This window comes from Sitophilus oryzae, unplaced genomic scaffold (genome assembly GCF_002938485.1).
Source record: "Sitophilus oryzae breed Bouriz unplaced genomic scaffold, Soryzae_2.0 scaffold_1375_pilon_pilon, whole genome shotgun sequence".
In the NCBI taxonomy this organism is placed as follows: domain Eukaryota; kingdom Metazoa; phylum Arthropoda; class Insecta; order Coleoptera; family Curculionidae; genus Sitophilus; species Sitophilus oryzae.
Genome location: NW_022146032.1, coordinates 408,803 through 433,788, shown reverse-complemented (window position 1 = coordinate 433,788; position 24,986 = coordinate 408,803). Strand labels below are relative to the sequence as shown.

At 31.1% G+C, this 24,986-nt stretch overlaps 2 protein-coding genes across 2 annotated transcripts in view; both read left to right on the top strand.

Moving 5' to 3' along the window:
- Nucleotides 1-23,795, top strand: part of LOC115875358 (nose resistant to fluoxetine protein 6-like) — a 35,946-nt gene extending 12,151 nt beyond the window's left edge. The window contains exons 3-13 of the mRNA XM_030890786.1: nt 2,963-3,180; nt 12,533-12,627; nt 15,920-16,113; nt 16,166-16,326; nt 16,520-16,688; nt 18,457-18,650; nt 18,706-18,863; nt 22,011-22,178; nt 22,240-22,382; nt 22,444-22,552; nt 23,372-23,795. Coding sequence (XP_030746646.1) covers nt 2,963-3,180; nt 12,533-12,627; nt 15,920-16,113; nt 16,166-16,326; nt 16,520-16,688; nt 18,457-18,650; nt 18,706-18,863; nt 22,011-22,178; nt 22,240-22,382; nt 22,444-22,552; nt 23,372-23,457 — 1,695 coding nt within the window. The 3' untranslated portion in view covers nt 23,458-23,795. The remainder of the gene's footprint in view (nt 1-2,962; nt 3,181-12,532; nt 12,628-15,919; nt 16,114-16,165; nt 16,327-16,519; nt 16,689-18,456; nt 18,651-18,705; nt 18,864-22,010; nt 22,179-22,239; nt 22,383-22,443; nt 22,553-23,371) is intronic.
- The window catches only part of LOC115875359, a 30,849-nt gene continuing 29,536 nt past the window's right edge, over nt 23,674-24,986 (top strand). The window contains exon 1 of the mRNA XM_030890789.1: nt 23,674-23,796. The gene's annotated coding sequence lies outside the window, so the exon portion shown is untranslated. The remainder of the gene's footprint in view (nt 23,797-24,986) is intronic.

The following is a 24,986-nucleotide window of genomic DNA, read 5'->3' as shown; positions in this document are numbered from 1 at the left end:
AGATATAAAGCACCTAATATAAATAATTTTGATTTCTAATTTTTTATTTATATTTTCGTTCCATTACACTGCATGCTTAGAAAATTAATAAATGTTTATATTTCATGATTTTAAAATTTGTTGTTAATATAACAAATTAGTTCTGTAATTATTATTATTTAACAAACCAACGTTGCCAAAAAATTTAAAGACTATATTATTTTTAAATAGGATCTAATATAAATAATTTTGACATCTAATTTGTTGTTTATATTTTGCTACTACTTAAAAAAATATTGATATTAAATCATTTTAAATTTTGTTGTTAATAGGTATAACAAATTATTACTGTTATTATTATTTATTAAACCAGTCTTTGCTTAAAAACATTAAAAATCACTTTCATGTTCTTACATCCAAAATAACAAGTATTATTGCAGTGTAACAACAGAATATTAATAAAAAAAAATGCAGAATATATAGACATACTATCCCTAACTAACTAAAGCCAAACAATAATATTCTTTGCTAATATCAACTAATGCCAAAATATGGCAACAGCGCCCTTCATAATGTATTTTCTGTGTAAATACTAGCACCTCAATAAAAAAAATAATGTGTCCTTATCTATATCTGACTCCGCAAAAAATCAAAGATGCCGGCTTCTTTCATAGCATTGCCACCGACCGCTGTCGGGTTTCTCGGAAAGAAACCTACGTCGCCGGGCGACAACTAAAATTCAGTTAATATTTTATTATAATCGATCCTGACGAATAAATGAATTTCATAAATGAATGAATTTTATAAATGAATGAATTTTATAAATGAATGAATTTTATAAATGAATGAATTTTATAAATGAATGAATTTTATAAATGAATGGTTTTTGCTGCCGAATTACTAGAATACAATATTTCAAGGCAGATGACGGATCTATTCGATAATTTTTATTCGAATAGTTTTCAACGAATGTTTTCTTACTAACTATCGAATTATTCGAATGAATTGCAACTATCGAATGTTTCGATAGTATTCATTCGATAGTTCCCACTACTAGTTTAAACTAGATTAGATAATAAAATATTAATATGTCTCGAAAATCCAAATATTCTTATTATGGAATATTTATGTTATGGTGGACTGTAACATAGCATTACATCAGCATCAGAACACATTTATATCCACTGCCTAGGTTTTTTTCGTTTGAGTCATGGCATTATCATACAAGATGCCAAATGTAGAAAAGTATAGAGGAAAAGTTCTGTAATAAGAACTATATAATAACCTAAAAAATGCTGCAGTTTTAATGGCGACCGCGGTTCATACAGTTAAAAACACGTGTACATGAGGAGGCTGCTGCTGTAGCAGAAAAGAGAGAATTTCTTTCTACAATGTGTCAGAAAGTATATAGCCGGGAAGCTAAAAGTAATGTATTTTACAGAGGATTGGGTCAGCTGAATTAAATGAAACAGGAAGTCTTAAAAATTTTCAAAATCGTAGCCTATTTAAGATCAAATTACCGTTATCGATAATGGAAATAAAGCAGTAGAACCCTGTAAAACTGAGCCATGTTGTAGTAAAAATTCAGATGTCCGACCCAATATTGGTCTTTACGAAAATTTTGATCAAGAAAGAAAATTTTGATCAAGAAAAGAGCTTTTTCGCACGAGCTAATATATCTACTAGCTAATATACTAGATTTATATTAGATTTCCGCTAAAAGGTATTCTGACTGGAAGAAAATAAACCTAAATTGGTCTGGATTTCTATTTTGATTGGTATTATTAATTTCTTTTGTAACAATTTTATTTTATACCCCATTTTATCTTATTTATAAATATCTCTCTGGGAGGGGTAATTACCCCCATTACCCCTCCCGTATATGCGACCCTGTAATAAAATACATAAAAATTTTAAGATGCCTGTTTTTCATGCCGGTGAGTGCCGGCTGATGAGTGCCGGTGAGTAGATGCGTAGAGAGGCTTTATTCCAATTTCAGTATGGCGGAATATGAATTTTATACTCGTATCAAAACTTAAAGGCAAACATTTTAAACTGCCTCTACGCTATTCGCGAAATAACCCGAAGTAGGTCAAGGTCGAATACCGAAGAGAGATATTTCGTATTTCCTCCCCTAACTTTTCCTCGTCTCATCTTATTTTCATTAGACGAAGAAAGACGCAATCACCCTCTTCACTATTATTCGACTCTGACCTACTTCGGCCTATTTCGCGAATAGAAGACTTACTAAACTAATTCTGTCATGTAATAAATACAGGAGACAAAAGAAAATATAAAATGTATTTTTACGTAACTTTTTACACAGCAGCGGAGGAAATAAAAACTTATTAGTAGTATTTTTTCTACAGCTGAATGGTAAAATTGTTATAAAATATAAACTACACGTAATCTAACATAACAATATCCAATTAACGTAAAAACTTCACTTATATCAGTTTCAATAAATACGTATTTTTTTATAAAAATAGAACATTAGAAAATACATTGTTTTACTGCGTAATTTGTAGATACATGACCTAACATAATAGATAATAGCATATAATTAACAATATACAGGATGAACCTAAGCATTTTAGTCCAATATAGATACCTAAATTTGTTATAATCAAGAGTCTGCATTAAAAATATAACTCCTGATAGATATTAAAATTCAGTAAAAAAATATATTAATGCTCTATTTATAATAAACGTGAATAATTCTCATAGTTAGGTAGATATAATATAGTATATTTATTATTGTTTACGTCCTGTATAAAGTTAATAAAGCATAAAGTGCAGAAAAAAGTTATTTGATTAAAAAAACACAATAACAATCATTATTTTTTCTCTTAATCACAATAGTTTTATCTGAAATGATTAGATGCAGTAATTATAACAAAACTAATGTTGATTTCGCAATTACTTTTATTATTAAGTCTGTTATTAAATATTAGCGAATCATGTAATTATAATATTTCTTTAGATTTATTCGATGGATAAAATGAAGGGACCCAGGAACGAGTTGTATACTGCCCTCTGTTTGCCCTCTTCTTGTTCTTTCGAAGACCTTAAGGAAATCCTGGAAAAAAACAGTGCATCCATTAACGAATTGAACGACTTCCGTTTGGTTATCGATATCGACAAGTACGATTGTCAAATTTTCCAACCAACTGAACTGAGTATTGGCGATAACATTCTTATGTGAGTTTTTTATTTTAAATACCAGTGGCGGCTGCAGATTTTTTACTACATGTTATGATAGGGACGGATAGAGGAATTTATTTTAGGGGCGGGGCCAAATAAAAAATCATGTAAAATATGCTTTTTAGGACACCATTTTTAACCCAAAAGCCTAATATTAAATCCAATTTATAGACTTTAGGGGGGGGCCCAACGGCCCCCTCTGTATCCTCCACTGTGTTATGATAAAAGATATTAAAGCACGGGTAACAAATTAGCCTTGTCACGAATTTGCCCATAAGGTTGCGTATCTTCATAATTTCTTTCAATCAACGGTATAATTGAATAAACCACTAATTTCGAGGTCCTGATCTTCACTTGTTGGATAGATTGGGATTCATATTGGGGATTGGGGAAATAAACACAACCGCAGAGTCTAGGGATATTTTAATTTTTGCCTATATTTTTATTTTATAGCTGCGAAAATCTATGAATTCTTTCAACCTTTATTGTTTACCTTTACTAAGTGCGTCTATTTTGCTGTATTTTTGCAAACAAGTGAAATTTATGGTACCTTTTGTTGTACGCATACTTGAAAGATAATCGCTCAATTTTTATTTTTGAAAGATCAGTGTATTATTAACCATGCAGCGTAGGCATTTAACTCGAGAAGAAATGATTAGAGCGGTTGGTCTTTTGGACGGTGGTATGAGACAAACTGATGTTGCGAGGGAAATGGGTACTTCACAAAGCATGATATTACGTTTTCGCTCACGATATGGAGAAGAGGGTGATGTGACGGAAAGACACAGGGGACGTGGGCGTATTACCAACCCAGTACAAGACCGAATTCTGCAACTTAATGCTCGGAGAAATCCCAATATTACGGCACCTGAGCAATGGAATAATGGTGCAACAAGTTCATGGCATTGTCATTTTGGATGATACTGTGCGTAGACTTTTACATGAGAATGGCCTTCGCAGTCGACGCCCTTTGAGAGTTCAACCTCTTTCCTGGGGCAATCGAGATACTCGACGTCAGTGGACACAGGAACATTTAATTTGGCGAAATGAAAATTGGGCTTCAGTTCTTTTCACGGATGAGTTCTGGTTTGGCATACATCCTAATTCAAGAAGGGTTCGTGTCTGGAGAGAGCCTGGTAATTTGATTCGCCTTCAAAATGTTCAGGAGGTTCACTCTTACAGAAGAGGAACAATAATGGTCTGCAATAATAATGGACAATAATGGAATAAGCATCGGTGGCAGAACTGATCTCATTTTGTTGGAGAACTTTTTAACGGGTAAGTCATATGTTGATCAGATACTTGGACCTGTTGTCATTCCGTATGCGGCAGCTATGGGTCCCAATTTCCTATACATGAATGACAACGCCAGACCTCAAACAGATAGGATTGCACTGGACTTCTTGGAAGACAACAATATCGATGTTTTACCATGGCCACCGAGCGACAATATTTTGTATAAAATTATTTTATTTTATCCCACAAAATTCTAAAATTTTATAAAAAGAAGAAATCGAACAAAAATGAGCCATTAGAGGCAATTTTGAAAAAATATCCCTAGCTTTTGCGGTTGTGTGTATTTTTAACTTTCAAATTATTTAAATCATTTATTTGATAGACTCCATATAAATAAACAGTTTATGGTGTTACGTGTTGTCATATAACATTTTTTTAGGCATTTTCTTATAAACTGTTTGTCATGATGAAATCATTTTTATAGTCCGGTGGAGCTACCAAAATCCGTGTGTTTTTAGTAGTGGCCTATTTTTATGATTCTAAATAATTTTTAAGGTGTTAACATTGAAGTTAAGGGTGGAAAATTTTGGCGTTTGGTCCCTACATTAAAATATACCAGCAGAAAAAAAATAAAGTTGTAAATAAAAATGAGATGTTTCTTCTCGGAAACAGTAAGTAGGTAGCTAAACGACCAGTGAAGCCTCATCGGAGAGAGCTAGTGGAGCTCTATATTAGCCCCATTTAAACTGTGTTTCAAAAATGCACAGTTTTCGAGATATTTAATTTAAAAGATTTTAATTGTCAATTTTCTGGATATACCGCCTTTTTGAAAAAATCGAATTTTTTATTTATTAACTTTTTTCACTTTTCTCACCTGGTATGGTTAGAAGACGTTAAGGTAAGCATTCTAAGTGCAATTTGACCACCTTTTTAAGTTATGTTGTATTTTAAAAAAATGCAGAAAATGAAAAAATCGGTTTTTATTTATTTTTTCTCGCCCTGTATGTATTTTTTGACAAACTGTGGTTACTTAAAAATTTAACTAATCGATCTGGAACGATCCACGCCCAAAAATCTTTCAAATCAGAATAAGTGACAAAACAATTACAACTTTGAGAAAAACCTATGAATACAACTTTGAAAAACACCTCACTGTAGTATTGAGTAATATTAAAAAGGATTGAAAGGAAGAAACGCTTACTCAGCGTATAAAAGACCATACCATAATGTGGTATACTGATGCTTCCAAAACCAAAGCAGGGAAGGGATAGGAGTATTTGGGTCGAAAACTAAATACTCCGCACCAATGGGCACCTACCCCAGTATCCTTCAGGCAGAAATGACCGCTATCAAAAGATGCGTACAATATATCTTAGATAGGAACTAATGAAAACAGGAAATTGGCATCCTATCCGATAGTCAAGCAGCACTAAACGCGATCAACTCAGTAAACATAAATTCGAAGTTGGTCAAAGAATGCCTAGAGAAGCTCAACAAATTAGGCAAAGAAAATAAAGTCCTCCTACTCTGGGTGCCTGCTCACCAAGGAATAGAAGGCTATGAAAAAGCAAATGATCTAGCTAGGAAAGGAGCGAACACTCCACTAACTGGATCAGAACCGTTCTGTTTTCCAAACGGGAACCAACTGAAAGCGGAACTGAAGAATCTGGAAGATACGGTCTAAGACACTTGAATAACGGTCTAAGACACTCGAAAACGTTCCTCAGGACTTACGACCGAGAAAAATCAAAGGTTTTCCTTGATTTAAGTAAAAACAATCTTCGGATTGTCACGGGCTTTCTAACAGGACACTGTCTCCTCAACGAACACCTCAGTAGGCCGAAGCTGAGAAACAACGGCGAATGCAGATTCTGTGGGGAAAATAGGGAAACACCAGAACACCTTATCACTGAGTGCGCCGAGACGACGACCATTCGTGATATGCATTTTGGTACGGCTGATGTCGAGGATGGAGAGCTGGCGGCCTCTGTGGAGCCGTCTCAGATACTGGCTTTTGTTAAAGCCCTGAGACTGTATGATGGGTTATAACTCGTTATAACTCAAGAAAGAAGAACACACAATAGATCTGTAAGGTCGCGGTGATTAACTCCCCTCCTAAACATTCTACAAACATTCGACATATGTGACAATAGCTCTATTTTGGCCGGGAGAATTTTTGAAAAATTTCGAAAGACAGTTTAAATGGGACCATTATAAAGCCCCACTAGCTCTATCCGTAGAGGCCTGCGGCCGCCAGTCTTTAAATTTATAAATGGAATTTTAGAGCAGAAAATGAAGGAATTTTAACATTGTTTCTTCATAATCGTGTTTAATAATCTCAGACATGTCTGGATATAACAAAAGAGACTTACTGGTCGTCTAGCTACTTACCGTTTCCGAGATATTTGCATTTTTCGATATTGGCAAAATTTCAACTTGAAATCGTTTTCTACGAATAATTATGAAAATCTAAGGAATGAAAAATAGGCCATGGGAGATTACTCGTCTATCCGACGGTAAATAAATAGTTTCTTAAAATTGAAGGGTTTGGTAGATATCCTAAAAAGAGTGGAAAAAGGCTAAATTTCCATAAATTTTCTCGGCCAAAATCGAGCTTTTTTACTTATTCCGATTAGAAATATTTTTGAAGGTGGATCGATGCAGATTGATTATATTTAAATTTTTTAGTATACACAAAAGCCCCCTAAAAAACTCACAGGATTTAATATATCGACCGGACTATTCCGCGATGAATTCACGCACCTTGCGATTGATTGATTATAGTATCTGTCACTCGTAAAATGTCAAAGGAATAATTGTAATTAATTTCATTTCTAAGGTATTTATTCATTTTCTATGTTTTATTATTACATTTTATTACATGCACATAATTGCAAAAACATAAAATTGCAATCGTATTGGAATCTTTGATTGAACATAATAATTTTAAAATAGGTAACTTTAATTCTATATCTAAGCTTTCCTATATACATATTCTCCTATACATGATAGGTACATGAAACGTTTACATATACATAATGTATCGTCAATTTGCTGTCAAAATTCGTCAAATTAAAAATGTTACCATAAATGCGAAAATTTTAATAGTATATCGAATTACATTTAAGGTTTTTTAAGATTTATATATTTTATTTTTTATAGTTTGCGGGTTTTAGATTTAAAATATGCTTTAAATCATGGTTCAATTTAGATATTAAAGAAATTGAAGACATTAAAGAACATAAATTAGTTTTATCAGATTCGCTTGATGTTATGTCAGGTAATCCTAGGGATAAAATATACAGGGTGAGTTTCCTACGATGTTCTCTATGGGTATCTCGAAAACTACTGGAGATAGAGAGTCGGTTAAATGGGAAAAGAATTGCAGTTTTGTGGAGTCATAAATATGCGCCTTTCAGATTTTTGAAAAAGTTCATGGCTTTAGATATTTCGAAAAAAACAAATTTCGGCTATTTTAAAAATTGTCCCTAATTCCATTATAAGCTATTTTAGACAAAAAGTTTTCAGATAAAAGTTGTAGATAATCACATCCTTAATGAGACTGTGTCCTCCGTTTTTTTCTAAAGCCTGTCATTTTTGACATATGACACAAACATAGGTTTTTTAAATGGAAACCATAGTTGGCCATGACTTCATAAAAAGCGCCATTTTTTAAGCTTTTTAGTGATGTAAGCTATAATATCTTTTCTTTGAAAAATTACTGAGTTATAGAAAATTCTTATCATTTTTAAACAATTTCACTTAGTTAGCCATGGAAACAAGTTCAATCGCCGTTGCTCTCTGAAGTGTGAAGCTGTCACATCCAAATTTTGTAAATTAAAATAAACAAAAATTGTAAATATGAATTTTTCAAATGAAGAAAAGCGTGTAGATACTCGCGCATCAATAGAGTGGTTTCAACATGACTTTCATTATGACACACCACCCCCCACCCCCCATAATGAAAGAAATGTTAAAAATTATTTATATCATTATAATACAAAAGCAGGGATAGGAAGAGGTGGACTAATCGCATAGGCCTTCCCGATCATCTGACCTATCCATTTTAGAATTTTTTATGCGGTATAGTTAACAATAAGGTTTACAAAAGAATTTTTGAATTAAGAGAGGCCATCGAAGTGGCGGTACGAGAAAAATTTAATTAAGTCGACCGGTCCTTCTGTGAGAATAGGTAGTAATTAAGTTTTAAAAAGATGCAACTCAAAACAATGGCGGATTTTTTGAACATTTTCTAAAATATCTTAAAGTGTACGTGGTGATATTTTTTTTTAAGTTTTAGTTTGTGTAATGTAAATTGTAAAGAACCGTTTAGTAATATATTCTGACTTTTTATAAGTTATAAATCATAACAGAATAAGAATACCATGCAATCTAAGTGAAATTAGTCAAGAAAGATAGAAATTGGCTATAACTAAATTTAACTTTTCTAACATGTCTTAAAAACCGTTCTCTAAAAAACGTAACATTCACCGGTCAACGTATCTTCGAAAATGTATGGCCAAAAAAAGTTAACCAAACCAATAATCCTACACGCTTTTCTTCATTTGAAAAATTCATATTTACAATTTTTGTTTATTTTAATTTACAAAGTTTGGATGTGACAGCTTCACATTTATGAGAGCAAAAACGATTAAACTTGTTTCCATGGCTAACTAAGTGAAATTGTTTAAAATGATAAAAATTGGCTATAACTCAGTAATTTTCAGAAGAAAACATATTATATCTTATATCGCTGAAAGCTTAAAAAATGGCGTTTTTATGAAGTCATGACCGACTATGGTTTCCATTTAAAAAACATATGTTTGTATCATATGTCAAAATGACAGGCTTTAGAAAAAACAGAGGACACAGTCTCATGGGATGTGATTATCTACAACTTTTATCTGAAAACTTTTTGTCTAAAATAGCTTATAATGGAATTAGGGACAATTTTTAAAATAGCCGAAATTTGTTTTTTTCGAAATATCTAGTAAGCCATGAACTTTTTCGAAAATCTGAAAGAGGCATATTTATGACCCCACAAAACTGCAATTCTTTCCCCATCTAACCGACTCTCTATCTCCAGTAGTTTCCGAGATACCCATAGAGAACATCGTAGGAAACTCACCCTGTATATTATCTAATGAAAAAAAGTTTTTTATTTTTTTTTTTAGAAAAATTCTCAAAATATCGATATTTTTGGAAAACTTTTCCATATTTTTGAAAATTGGTTAACATATGTACCTTAAATAATATACTGAAAAGTTTTTTTGATATTTGTCAAAAAAACGGCATCAAAGACGGCTAGGACATGAGACTCGATGATAATTTTAGGGCGGTCAATCTCTAGAAATCTTTACTAAAAATTGATATAAAAACTTGTCCAAAATGAGATATAAAGATTAAAAAGGGATAGAAAGACCAGACACACAAATCTATTTCCAAAAAATAATTTTATCTCGAATTTTAAAGTACACTATTTAAAAATAAAGTTTAGTCTGGCAACAAACTGGCAACATAATGGTACGGTTGATGTCGAGGATGGGGAGCTGGCCTCTCTGGAGCCGTCCTAGATACTGGCTTTTGTTAAAGGCCTGAGACTGTATGATGAGTTAGAACTTTTTATAACTCAATAAAGGGGAATACACAATAGAGATCTGTAAGGTCGCGGTAATTAATAGCGATGGGAACTATCGAATGAATTAGACTATCGAATGGTTACTGAATGAATGATTTCAACTATCGAATGGTTTCATTCGTATAAAATCATTCATTCATTTGTATACCAAAGCATATGTGACAACCTCGCCGTGCGACTAAATGGTTATCGTTAAGCCGTTAAGCCACGACTATCGAATGCTTTTGATAAATGAAATTTAGTATTCGTTTGATTTTTGTGTGCGTCAGTGCATTATTAGTTCTTCCAAATTTTTATAACTTGCCTTCTAAATACTGTGCTATTTTTGCGTTTATTAAAATATTTAAAATACTAAAGTAGTAGTGTTTTTTTTTAAATTGACGATTCTGTGCGTGTGCAGGTGGTCAAAATTTTTCCGAAAATTTGTGTAATTTTCCGATCTTTCAATTATTTAATTTTATACGGTATATGGTCTATTTTTTAATGGAAAATTTTGAAAGTAACATTTTTCAGAGAGATGAGGTTGAACTTTCACAATTAATTTTAAAATACATATGTATTTATATTTTAGATGTTTTAGTAATATGAATTAGTTGAACTTAATAATCATATTTAAAGTAATGTGATAATGTGGTTATCAGTAAGTAAAAGAAGTAAATGGTTATCGAGAGACAAATTTTGGGATGAGAAAATTAAATTGATTGATTAAAGTTTACACGTGCCAATTTAAAAAAAAGTTAACGATATTTGTATTTTGTTTATGCTAGGTAATTCTCTTACATGTAGATTTTTGCGAAGAAATATTTCATTTATTTTTTAAAGTAAATGCCAGTAAAAACAAATACTATTTTTAAATACTAATACAAAGTAATAAAATGTAATACACATATATAATTTTGATTTCCAATTTTTTATTTATATTTTTCTTCTATTACACAGAAAATTAATAAATATGTTTATATTTCATGATTTTAAAATTTGTTGTTAATATAACAAATTAGTTCTGTAATTATTATTATTTAATAAACCAACGTTGCGACAAAAAATTTAGAGACTATATTATTTTTAAACAGGATCTAATATAAATAATTTTGACTTCTAATTTGTTGTTTATATTTTGTTACTACTTAAAAAAATGTTTATATTAAATGATTTTAAATTTTGGTGTTAATAGGTATAATAAATTATTACTGTTATTATTATTTATTAAACCAGTTTTGCTTAAAAACATTAAAAATCATTTTCCTACATCCAAAATAAAAAGTATTATTGAAGTGTAACAACAGAATATTAATAAAAATGCAAAATATATAGTCATACTATCCCTAACTAACTATAATACCAAAGAATAATATTCTTTGCTAATACCAACTAATACAGATATACGGCAACAGCGCCGTTCATAATGTATTTTTGTGTAAATACTAGCCCCTCAATAAAAAAATAATGTGTCCCTTATCTTTATCTGACTCAAAATCAAAGATGCCGGCTTTTTCCTTACCATTTACCACCGACCGCCGACCGCTGTCGGGTTTTCTAGAAAGAAACTTACGTCCGGGCGACAACTAAAATCCAGTTTATATTTCACTATAATCGATCCTGACGAATAAATGAATTTTACAAATTAATGGATTTTATAAATGAATGGTTTTTGCTGCCGAATTAATATATTTCAAGGCAGATGACGCATCTACTCGATATTTTTATTCGAATAGTTTTCGACGAATGTTTTCTTACTAGCTATCGAATTATTCGAATGAATATACATTCAATAGTTCCCACTACTAGTAATTAACTTCCCTCCTAAACATTCTACATTCTAAGAGGCCAACTGGCAGTAAGTAAATGACGGCTGAAGCTTGACCTCGCCAAAATTATCATCGATGGTCATACCCCAGCCGTTTTGGGGCTTAAGAACTAATTATCTACATATATAAAATGCTAATGTTTATCTGTGTCGACTCTACTGAGGTAACGACTTGCTCTAGAAAGTTGCTTTTTTACTAAAAGATAGCTAATTGGCTCTTCTAAAAACTGTCGTCGCCGGATTTTTTGTTTTTCATTTAATTAAAACAAAAAATATAAAGTTTTTTTTTCCTGATGTCGTGGCGGATGCGCCAGGCTTCAACTAGTTAAAAATAAATCGATTAATAATCAGCTCTAAATTATTAAGCTTAAAAATAAAAAATTGTAAAAAGCAATATTAAACACAACCCACTTAACTAAAACTTTAAACTCTCAATGATATTCTGTTTTTGTCGAGGTTTTTGCAAAGTCAAAGTTTCCAGCTTCAACTGGATTCTTTTGTTTGTTGACAAATAATATTTGTAAATATCAGTAATAACACACACGAGTCGCCGCTGGTAAATAGAGAAAAATTTGGTTAAGCAACAAAGAGGAAATATCCTCTCAATCAAGTATAAAATTTTTGATTTGATGTATCATTAATGTTATTTTTGTATTAATTATTTTCAGATCGTTCTTACTGTTTTCATTGATAGTGGTCGTTTTTTCAAGTGTTTATCATGTACTGACATCAAGAGATCGTTACAAACATCTCCAATTGAAAGGTAATATTTTCTGATAAAATCTAAACATATTATAGGTATAAAAACAAACATTAAAACTTCCTGATGTATATCAATCTATCTTAAAATATTTTGTAAGCATTTTTACTCGATTTCATTGATGACTTTTGTTAATTAATTAGTTTATTAAATATTGCATATAAGTGGCGATAGTAAGATAACTTAAAAACATTAATAAATTTTACAAGTGCATGTGTGTGCAAAATGCAATTTAACTAACCATTTTTATAAAAATATTTTAAGTGGCTTTACATATTTGAAATTAGATCACTTTAAATTTTTGACATCATTATTTTAAAGTAGTCTGTTACAATTTGTTTTTTAACTAATTATTAGATTTATAAATCTGGACTAAATAGTTAAAAAAATGCCTATACAGGGTGTCGAAATATTGCGTGGACATAGAACTACGCATTTCAGGAGTTAAAATGAGTTCATTGGACACCAATTTATCTCTATACAAAACTGCTTCATTATTTTTGTCCGTTAGAGGGCATCAAATTTTTAAAAAAATAACACATTGTTTAAGATATTTTAAGAACCGTTATTTCGATTTGAATGAGATTTGGGGTGTCTATGTTATGCTAAACGCTTTAATACAGGGTGGCGCCTCTCACACGCCGCGGAGGCTCCAAGGAGAACGACAGTTTGTATTGAAATGAAATTTTGTGAGCATGTGTAGGTTAATTCAAAGCACTTTTTAAAAATATAGAGAGTTCTACAGGGTGTCCCCCAAAAAAGTTACATATCAAAGTTGTGTTTTTTTTTGTAAATATATATTAATTAATTTTCGGATTCTGGGAGAAAATAAAGGTGAGTTTTATAAGAGAAGTATATGACTAAAATAAAGTTTTTGACATATTTAAAATTTTCTAGAAATAATGAAAAAATAATTAAATTACAATAAAAGCTACCTAAACTGGAATTTACACGGTATAGCCTAATATGTAGTTAAATTAACTATTGTACTTTAAATCAAATTAAAACTTGTTCCAAAAAGTTATATAGGGTGAGACAAAATTAATATTGAACATTGGTCACTTTTAAAAGCATGTAACTTTTTTATTTTAAATGAAACACCCAGTATATTATTCCGATATTCAATGGAGAATTCATGTCTTTTCAAAATATTATTAAGGTTGCCTTTTTTCTTAGAAACCCACTTTTTTTTATTTTACTAATAAAACGGTTTTTCAATTCGTTACTTTTTAACTAAACATGTTCCTATACCTAAAATAAATCGTTTTTAAGTTTTTTAAGATTGAGTTTGAAAACCTATATTTTTCTTGGTTTTATCTAGCTTCCTTTGACATTAAGTGTCAAACGGTCAGACAATTTATTTCCATCAGACAGAAAATTAATTATTTGAATTTCCTATAGTATAAACACTGCTTGCCTTAAGGGTTTAAAAACTGTATTTATAAAAATATATCTCGTATTTTCGCTCTTTAGTGATATCTAATAGTTGAAAATGACGCGGCTTTTTGAACAAAGCGTCACAATATGACATGGCCATATCTATTGTTTTACCTCACTTGACGTTTAAAGTCATAGACTACTAGTTAAAATCAAGAAAAATATACGCTTTAAAACTAAATCTTAAATAACTCAAAATCGATTTATTTTAGGTATAAGAACATGTATAGTTAAAAAGTAACGAATTGAAAAGTCTTTTCACTAGTGAAATAAAAAAAGTGGGTTTCCATTTGAAAAAAATAATTTATGATAATTTTTTAATCGCTCAATTCTATGACAGCTGCGGCCTTTATTATATGACATTCGAACAATTTAATTTTTGAAATAGATAGCCACATGTTTTCTCTTTATGGCACAGTGGCTGTGGTAATCACTAGATTTGACGTTTAGGCTATACACATATTTTTGACAGGCAGTTTTTTTCATTCAAAAATTTTAAATATTTTTTTTCTCAAAAACGGTTAATGTTAGATATGTTTAATATCAAAATTTATAAAATTATACAGAGAATTTAAGTACCTAATAAAAAATGTGGGCACCCATTTAAAATAAGAAAGTTGCTGTCAACTTCCGGTTATTTCCGGAAGTGCTGCCATATTGAAAATATTTTTAATCGATAGATCTCGTTGTGAAACTATGATATGCAAAAAATCTCCGAGCTAGATGTTGTAGTTCTCTAGAAACTTGTAATGCACGCTCAGCCTGGGACACCCTATATATTTTTATAAAATGCTTTCAGTTAACCTATATATGCTGCCAAAATTTAATTTCGATATAAACTACCGTTCTCCTTGGAGTTTCCGCGGCGTATGAGAGGCGCTACCCTATATTTGACTTTCACAAAAATTAAGAAAAAGTACGAGAAAGGTTTAAACTACCCCGACCCCGAAAAACTAACCCGCTTACGACTGATTTTTTTCCTGTAAAATGATCCTTCTAGTATTTACTACCTTTTTTGTGTCTTGAAAAAATCGCAACATCGCATAGTTTTTGAGAAAATTTTTAGGAACTTTTTTTCCAAAGCAGAGTTACTTCGTTTGTCCGTTAGAGGACACCAATCAAAAATAAACCTGAATGTTAATTAATTTAAAATTTAAGCTTACTAAGCTTACTATATAGCTGTCAAATATCATTTGTGATACTAACACAAAATGTCATATTTTTGCCAACTAGATTATTATCGCATACTAGATTTTATACGCATACATGAGACAAGACACAAAAAATAAAGTAAATATTAGAATGACTATTTGACGAAAAAAAAATCTGCCGTCGGTAGAGTTGGAAAATAGTTCTACTAAAATTTATGTAGGGGTAAGGGTATTTTAGGGTGTTTTTACCCCTCCTGTACTTCTGGATTTTTATGTCATATATTTAGACACAAAAAATAAAGTAAATATTAGAATGACTATTTTACGAAAAAAAAATCTGCCGTCGGTAGAGTTGGAAAATAGTTCTACTAAAATTTATGTAGGGGTAAGGGTATTTTAGGGTGTTTTTACCCCTCCTGTACTTCTGGATTTTTATGTCATATATTTAGGCACCCAGCAAAACATAGACACCTAAAATGTCCATTCAAATCGGAATAAACGGTTCTTAAAATATCTTAAAAAATGTATTTTTTTAAGTTTGATGCCCTCTAACGAACAAACGAAGCACTTTTGTATAGAGCTAAAAGAAGTTATTTTGATTTGAAATATACGTAGTAGTTCTATGTTTATGAAATATTGGGACACCCTGTATAACAAATTATACTGTTTAAGAATAGTGTGTATTCTTCTAAGACAATTTTTTTTAGGAAAAGGACACAACGTAATATTATGTTTCTCTTTCTGCTCAAATTACAAGAAATTTATTTCAAATAATCAAAACACAGATGGTCTGGATTGTTTGGCTGGCATGAAAGTATTTTCTATGTTTATGATCATAGTCTTGCACAGAATAATGTTTGATTTTGGATCCCCTATGTTAAATCCTGAATACGTAGAAGAAGTAAGATCCGTTATTTTAAATTAATTATATCAAACAAAAATGGTGTTTCTAGCTGTACACGAAATTCGAAACTATTTTGTTGTTGAATGGACCTATTTTAGTCGAAACATTTTTTACCATATCAGGATTTCTGGCAACATTTCTTATCTTGGGACAACTAAAGAAAAACAATAAGACTAATTTAGCCGTCTTTTACATTCATAGATTTGTAAGGTAACAAAAATACATTATTTTAAACTAAAGTCAGTCCAGCGAGTCAGGGAAGAGTTCGACAGACGAAATACGAAAAATGACAGACACAGTTTTCACTATCATGTTTCCTCTCGTTGGAATAGCTTTAATGAAAAATAGTAACTATGACACATTGACTTTTGCAGCTAAATTTACAAATATCTTTTTGTTGAAGGGTTTTGCCGACATACGCTGTGGTCATCGCATTTTATTGCACCCTATTTATAAAACTAGGCTCTGGGCCACTTTGGCAACACAGAGTTGGCGTGGAACAAGAAAGATGTACTACAAGCTGGTGGGCCAACTTACTATTTATCAATAATTATGTGAATACGGATAAAATTGTAAGTAACCATAAACACTAGGTGGAACGTAAAATTATAATCAAAACATATAGCAGATGCTTTTAAATTTTATTGATTAATATTTTTCACACTAAATGTTGTATAATAATTATAATTTCTATATTTAACCAAAAAATCCTATATGGGTATTTAGCCACTGCAAGAAAATCTACAAAATAAAATAGTTATTTTTTGTAAACACTTCTGGCGTTAATGGTTAATCCCAAACGGAAACTACTTGTCAGAAGTCAGGTTTACAGATATAACAAAAATATACCGTGCTTGCAACTGTTACTTTTGGGTCGGTATTTACATGTGTGGAAGTAAATCGTATAGGGATCTTATTAAGTCGGAGTGAGAGAAATGCGACGATGTGCTGTTGCGGCGTTGCCGGTACGCCTTTCCTTATCAAGTAAAGTAAAATCACGATGGCAAACCGCTTACCTATCTTTAAAAGATTTTTTTTTTCGAAAATATAACTAGATAAAATCATTAGATATATTTCTGAGCATCTTAAATGGAATTATAAGGATATTGTTAGGGTGTCCATTTTTTTATAACGAGAAAACGTCAGTAATCGCGATAATTTAAAAATTCAACTTTTTAACACATAACACGCCATAACTTACGAACCATTTTAGATACTGAAACTTTTATTTTGAATATCGGATCTTTTACAATATGGTTAAGTAAGGTTATTTTTTTCCATTCAATAATTTTAAATAACCCATCCATTTACTTTTAGTGCATAGCAATTTTCAGCAACCGTTTAACTTTTTTTATTTATAAACATTTTCACATACTGTCTGCGAAGCAAATATATTATTTCTAATAGATTTCGAGATATCGATTTTTGAGTTCAGAGTTCTAATAGCGCGACCATTGTCGAACACCAACACAATTCCACTTATTTTTACCAAAAATGCAAGTGTCTCTAACTTGCACTTAACATTTTTCAAGCTATAGGGAAAATTACAACGACTCGTTAATAAATAAACAAATAAAGTATCACGAGACGTACTTAATTAAATCGTGAAGCTGAACGCATGATGGTCCGACTGGTCGACTGCGAAAAATCTGCTTATCCCCTTCCACGTCTCTTAGCAATGTGCACAGTTTCTCGGTTTATTTCATACGCTTGCCAACGTGTTTACTGTTCTCTCTTTGTTCGGTAAATTATAAACGCATTGTACTCTTCTTACTAACAACTTACAAGACTAACCTTTGCCAGCCCTTAGTATATATTATTGCTAACTTCTGAGAAGTAGTTTCCGTTTGGGATTAACGCAGAAGTGTTGTGACAAAAAATATCTATTTTATTTTGTAGATTTTCTTGCAGTGGCCAAATACCTATATAGGATTTTTTGGAGAGATGACTCCGCCACATAGGTATAGATATTTTTTTCTAATATAGAACATCATCTGTAATACCGGATCTTTCAAATTCAGTTCTCGGTATTCTATTCTTCACTATTTTGTGAGTCGTTATTCAATTCTAACAGATTAACAAAATCAAAATCTGCTCTCATTAAAACTTATATTCTAGAACTATTATACTAAATTTTGAAATTTTAACAAATAATCTACTTATAATCGAATTCTGAACCAATTTTTCTTATTTATGTCACCCAAAACCACACATTACATATTTTGTAATTTGTAATTATTGCTATTAGGTATTCTGAATATTCTGCATTGAATCCGCATAAACTCTTTCATTTGAATTCAATAATATTTTTTGATTTTATAAGTTATTTTATTATTTTAGTGTATGTTCCAATCTTGGTTTATAACATGCGATATGAATTTCTTTATTTTCTCACCAGTTCTTACCTGGTTTTTATGGCAAAAACCAAAATTAGGATTAACTTTAGTGTTTTCGTTAATAATTTCCTCAATAATAGTAGTATTTACAAAAGTATATATTGACAATTTGGATGCAATGTATATGATTTACTTAAAGTAAGTTTATTAAATACTTTGATAGTTATCATTGACTAATATATTCTATTTTTAGAGCATTAAAAGATCCAGTGTCTCATGATACATTCAAGACTTTATACATTCCAGGTCATATGAGGGCCAGCTCCTATTTTATTGGAACTTTGGCTGGATATTATAAATTTCAAATAAAAGAAAACGACCACAAAATATCAAGAAATTATGTAAAAATTGGTAAAGTAAATACCATACAATCGAAAAAAAATTGTTCTGAAAGGGCTTGGAAATGAAGATCCCCTCATTTTGTCTGTAAATTATATGGGGAATATCATCTATCGTCATTTCCAGGTCAACTGGACACCGTTTTTTTTCGATCATGCGGCACTATTAATTTGTTGCATGTAGAATGAATTAATCACCGCGATCTTACAGATCTATTGTGTGTTCCCCCTTGAGTTATAACGAGTTATAACTCATTATTCAGCCTCGGAGCTTTGACAAAAGCTAGTATCTGAGACGGTTCCACAGAGGCCAGCTCTCCATCTCCGATATCAGTCGTACCACAGTTTATTGTATCAACAGTTGTCGTCTCGGCCCCGGCGCACTCAGTGATGAGTGCTCTGGTGTTTCCCCACAAAATCTGCATTTGTTGTTATTTCTCAGCTTCACTCTACTGAGGTGTTCATTGAGACAGTGTCTTATTAGAAACCTCGTAACAATCCGAAAATTGTTGTTTTTAAATCAAGAAAATTCTTTGATTTTTCTCGAGTGTGTTAGATCATTGGAGGATTCACATTCCAGGTTACGGATGGAGGCTTCCAGGTTCTTAAGTTCCGCTTAAAGCTTATGTTTCTACTTGGAAAGCAGAACTGGTTCTGGTTCAGCTAGTGGAGTGTTCGCTCCTTTGCTAGCTAGGTCCTTTGCGTTGCCTTCAATCCCTTGGTGAGCTCAGAGTAGAACTTTATTTTCTTGTTCAACTTCTCTAGGTATTCTTTGACCAACTTCGAATTGATGGTTACTGAGTTGATTGTACTGCTTGACTATAGGATAAGATGGCTATTTCCTGTTTTTGATAGTTCCTGAAGGATGCTAGGTAGGTGCCCATTGTTCTTGGAGTATTTAGTTCAGGGCCTAAATACTCTTATCCCTATCCCTGCTTTGGTTTTGGAAGCATCAGTATACCACGTTATGGTATAGTCTTTTACATACCGAACAAACGTTTCTCTCTTCCAATTCTTTCTATTGCTCAATACTACAGTAAAGTTTTTCTTAAAGTTTTATATTCTTGGTATGTTATCAACTGGGAGTTGGATTCGTTTTGAGTATATTCCAAGCCCCTGACCTGAAAATTATCCCAGTACAGTTTTCGTCAATGACCATTCTAATCATTGTCGCATTGGCATATCTACTGACGACAATGTGCAGTCGTGTTAGGTCCAGAATGGTGCATGTTTATTAATTTAGTATTAAATATGATATAGGCTCGACAAACGAATGTAAAGTTCAATTTATAATATCGATTGGAGATTGGAGTAGTTAACGCTTTTTACAAAAATAATTTTATTTCAAAAACAATTTGTTATTATTAGCTAAAATAGACGTTATTGTGTTTACGTTATCACTAAAAGATACAAAAGATAATAAGTATGTTTATTATGATGTGTGTAACTGGGTATTATTGTCAAAAGTAATCGTATATACGACACTTAAATAGCCTTCCTTAAAGAGATCTAAGAGGGCTTGCACACCCACCCTCAAAATCGGTGCCGGTGTCGGCGCTGGCTTTGCTCACGTTCCGACAGTTGTATTTAATTCTATTGAATTTGCCGGTCCACGATGATTTTACCGGACTGGAATATACAGGGTTGTTCACCACATACGACACAGAGCATGGTAGCTAAACGATTAGATTTTTACAAATTGTAAGTTTTAGGACTACAATTTAAAAATATTTAGAACTACAATTTAAAAATATTTTTACAAGATACAGAGTGTCCCAAATAAATAAAAAATATTAAAGTTGTATTTTTGTAAATGGAACACCCTGTATATTATTACATTTTTAGTTTCTACGATTAAAATAAAGGTAAATTTGATTAAGATTTATTACACTTAAACCTTTTAAAACTGTTTTTGAAATATTTTAAATTTTGTGAAATTGTAGTAAAAATGTTAAAGCTTCATTTCTCCAAGGGTATCAAAGCTTTTAATACTAAATATTTACCAAGGGTATCGAAGCTTTACTAAATATAAAATATTAAGTTTATTTATTGATCAGTTATTGTGTTGCAATAATAAAAATAATACTACCTCATACAGAGTGTCATACTACCTCATACAAATTATTTTTATATACTTTCTAGCTTTAAGCGGCAATAACTTGTTTAATTTAAATGGAACACCCTGTATATTTTATGAGAATCAGATGCACAATTTAATTGTCTATCACATTGCATTATACCATTTTTTACCTATCCCTTCAAGTTTCAGTAGAAAATGCATTTCCTTATAATTTAGACCTCATTTATCAATATACCCTTGGAATATTGACATTTTAGATTGTTTTTAAAGCAATAAATGTTCAAAATGTACAGCTGTTAAAAACGAGAATATTACTAGCTCATTTGTATACGAAAAGAAAACTATTTAAATATTTATAAAAGAGTAAACCATTAATTAAATATACCACATTATTTCCGACCAAATATTAATCAATTACATACTTAATTGTGAATACATTATTCTAAATAAATGGGATTTGAATCAGAAATTAATATAATGATAAGTTATGAAAATGAACGTCTCTGTTGTTACAAATAAGAATTCGTCAAAAAATGAAATAACATTTTTAAGTTTTACTTTTTACTTTTTTACTACACTGTCCAATACACATAAAAATTCTAAAAAAGTTTTTTAGTATTTGGAGCAATGATTATTAATCAACGCAAACAGGCAATTAATGTAGTTTGAATACTGGAATCATATTAATTGGTGCTCTTTAACAACTATTAAAACAGTTTTTTTTTAATTTTCGATTCTGATTTAAGTCTTTTATAAAAAGACAAATCTATTTAATGATTAATGTAAAAAAAAGTAAATCTTTCAAAATATTTAAGCTTTTTTTGATGACTTAATAGCTTTTTAACTTTTTATATTTTGGAATAAAGATTTAAATCACAAATCATTTTGAAAATTACTTAAATATTAAGCATTAAGTGAGCTTTCGATAAATGACTTAAAATCAAATGGCTTAAGTCATTAAAATGATTTAGATCTTTAAGACTTAATATTTTCAAATCTTAATCGACTTTGTTGTATTTTTAGTTTTTAGTTTCAATGTTTATGTGTTAATCATCTTATTTAGTCAGTTTTGATTTTTAGGATGGATATTTTCAATCCCAACAATGATCATTTCCTTGGCCACCGGTTATATATTTTATTTATACGACGTGCATCAGTTATTAACAGCTCTGTATGCAGCTCTATATCATCCATTGTGGAGCATTTGTATAGCGTGGATAATAATTGTATTATCGTTAGGTCACGAACGTAAGTTTTAAAAATATTTATTCTTTCCTTCTCGATAATTACTATCGTATTGTTATTTTAGCTTTAATCAATTCATTTCTAAGTTGGAGACCTTTAACAATTTTAGCGAAATTGTCATTTTGCGTGTATATTTCACACGGAATTATACAGATGTACACTGCAGGAAGCATTAGAACACCTACACATGTTTCTATATTCAATTTGGTACGTTGTTCGTATCTATAGTACTTTTTATAGTTTATTGATTTTGTAATTGTTGTTTTAGGGTTATAAAACTGTCGCTGATATAGTTTTAGGATATACTCTGGCTTTTATATTAAGTATGGTATACGAATCTCCTGTAATCGCATTAGAAAAACTCCTTTTACAAAAAGGTACTTACATACTTCCTTTATAGATCTAATACCTATTTTGAAAAAAAATGCTTTGACACAATTTTAGATATTATGAATGTATTATTATATAGGTATTATATATATGTATAAAGCGGTGCTAGAAATTCGGAATACGAGCATTATTTATATTATTCCGCAATAAGTAAAATATGAATTGTAAACAATAGCTTTATTGTAAAGGATTATGCTAACCCTATTAAGAAATTCAATCGAGAGTTTTTTGACACTATCATGTTATCATCTGATAATTACTCACATGATTATACGAAATAGCATTTGGAATATGCTGAAATTTCTACATTTTACAAAATTTTAACGTTAAAGAATATACAATGGGCCTTATACAGGGTGTCCCAGAAATAAGTGCAAGTATTTTAACGGGTAGTATAGTTTAACCCCAGATTCACGCTTATGAGTTTTTTCCGAAAATTTTTTTTTGAAAATTCGAAATTTTTGAAAAATTTTTGGATTTTTTTTAGTTTTTAGTTTAAAAATATAATTTCTTAATAATATGGCAACATAGGTATTAGATTGAATTTACAAGAAAGAAAATCTAGTAAAGATCCAGTGGTTCTCAAAATTTTAGCAAAAAAATAATTTTTGGAAGTTTTCAAAGTAAAATAACTCCGTTATTTTGGTCTTATTTGCAAAACGATAAAGAGAAATTATGTTTCTTTTATCGAGATCTACCACCCCTTAAAATACTTGCACTTATTCCTGGGACACCCTGTATATACATATTTTTATAATAATAATTTTTTAAAGAAATATTTAAACAAATTCTGTTTGTTATTTTAGGATCAATGCCACCAAAAAAAGAAAATACAGAGAAGCAGAATAATAATATAGACTTATCAACAGAAATAGTGACGGAAATTCTGTGATTTTAAGGAAAAGTCTCTTATTGGCTGAAGCTGAATTAACTTCAACGGAGTAATAATAGAAATAGACATCTATCCCTATTAAACCTTTGTTATACTTAAAAACACAACTTAAACAAACCACAAAAGTATTAGTGTTATTGACATTGTAATTTTATCTGATTCCTTATTTTCATAAGTCTAAATAATGTATCTCACAGTAACAGTATTTTTATATAAATAGTATAATTCTCTATACACATAAATACACACAGTTAATATATTGTTATACACATCAGTGTGTAGTGAACTAAGATCGAGATGGTTAGGTTCAATGTAATTCTAAATAATAACGTTAAACTGGTAAGATTTATGTTGTTAAATTCCTTATTTTTTGCCCATACATTTTTAACTTATTCCTTCTACGAAACACCAGAATATTAATTATCTAAGTATTATCCTATATAAATGTTACCAGTGATATTACTCTGATATTATCTTATACAGTATAGTTGTGGCGAGAATATTGAAGTTCTTATGCCGGGGTTTTTACTCAGATCCTTAAGGTGCGTATTCAGTATCCGAACGAACGAATGTTCGCTAGTGGTATGGACTGGGTATGGACGGGGACCGTACGATAGAACCGCACGAGAAGACTGGACGCGAACGCCTTTGATGTACCGACTCGAAACGGATGGTTTGGAACGAACGAACGAACGGCCGCATGCGTTCGGTCCCCCTCTAAATATACCGCACTTTCATTCGTTCTGGTGGGCGTTCGGATCTCCTCCGATCACCTTTATTAGACTACTCATAGTGCTCATATTCGCACTCAAAGGCCGGATGAGATCGGATATCTTGTGAGTCAATTTAGACACTGTTAAACAAACTGATGCTTCCAAAACGTTTGGAAGCATCAGTATATCACATTATGATATGGTCTTTTACCTGGTGGGCAAACGTCTCTCCTCCGATACTTTTTATTGTTGAATACTATAGTGAGATATTTCTCAAAGTTATCCTCAGACATATCATTGCCAATGGCCTACCGACTTGGCGAGTGTCTAAATCGACTCACGAGATATCCGATCTCATCCGGTTTGTTTTTGGTCGGTTTCCTATTGGTCGAAAATACTGTCGCGGCGACAGAACGAAGCTCTGAGAACGCGGCTTTACAGTAATACAATAATACAAAACATAAACCAAACCACAGACAAAAATAAAATATAACTGGAAATAAGTTAATGAAATAAAACAAATATAAAACGCAACAATAATGTATCTAGTAAAAGTAAATTTCAAAAATATTAATTTTTATTGGGAAACGCCAACAGAAGCTTCTTTTTATTTTGGGAAAATCTATTAATAAATTTTTTAATAAACTCTTCTTTATTATTGGTAACACATTTTCTATGTACCCTGAGCATACAAAGCCCTGTGAGGCGTTCCTCAGACATTGTGGACCTTAGCCAGATTTTCACACGTCAAAGTGCTGAAGGACCTCTCAATATTAATCGTTGTTGGAGGTAAAGACAAAAAAATTTGGATAGCTT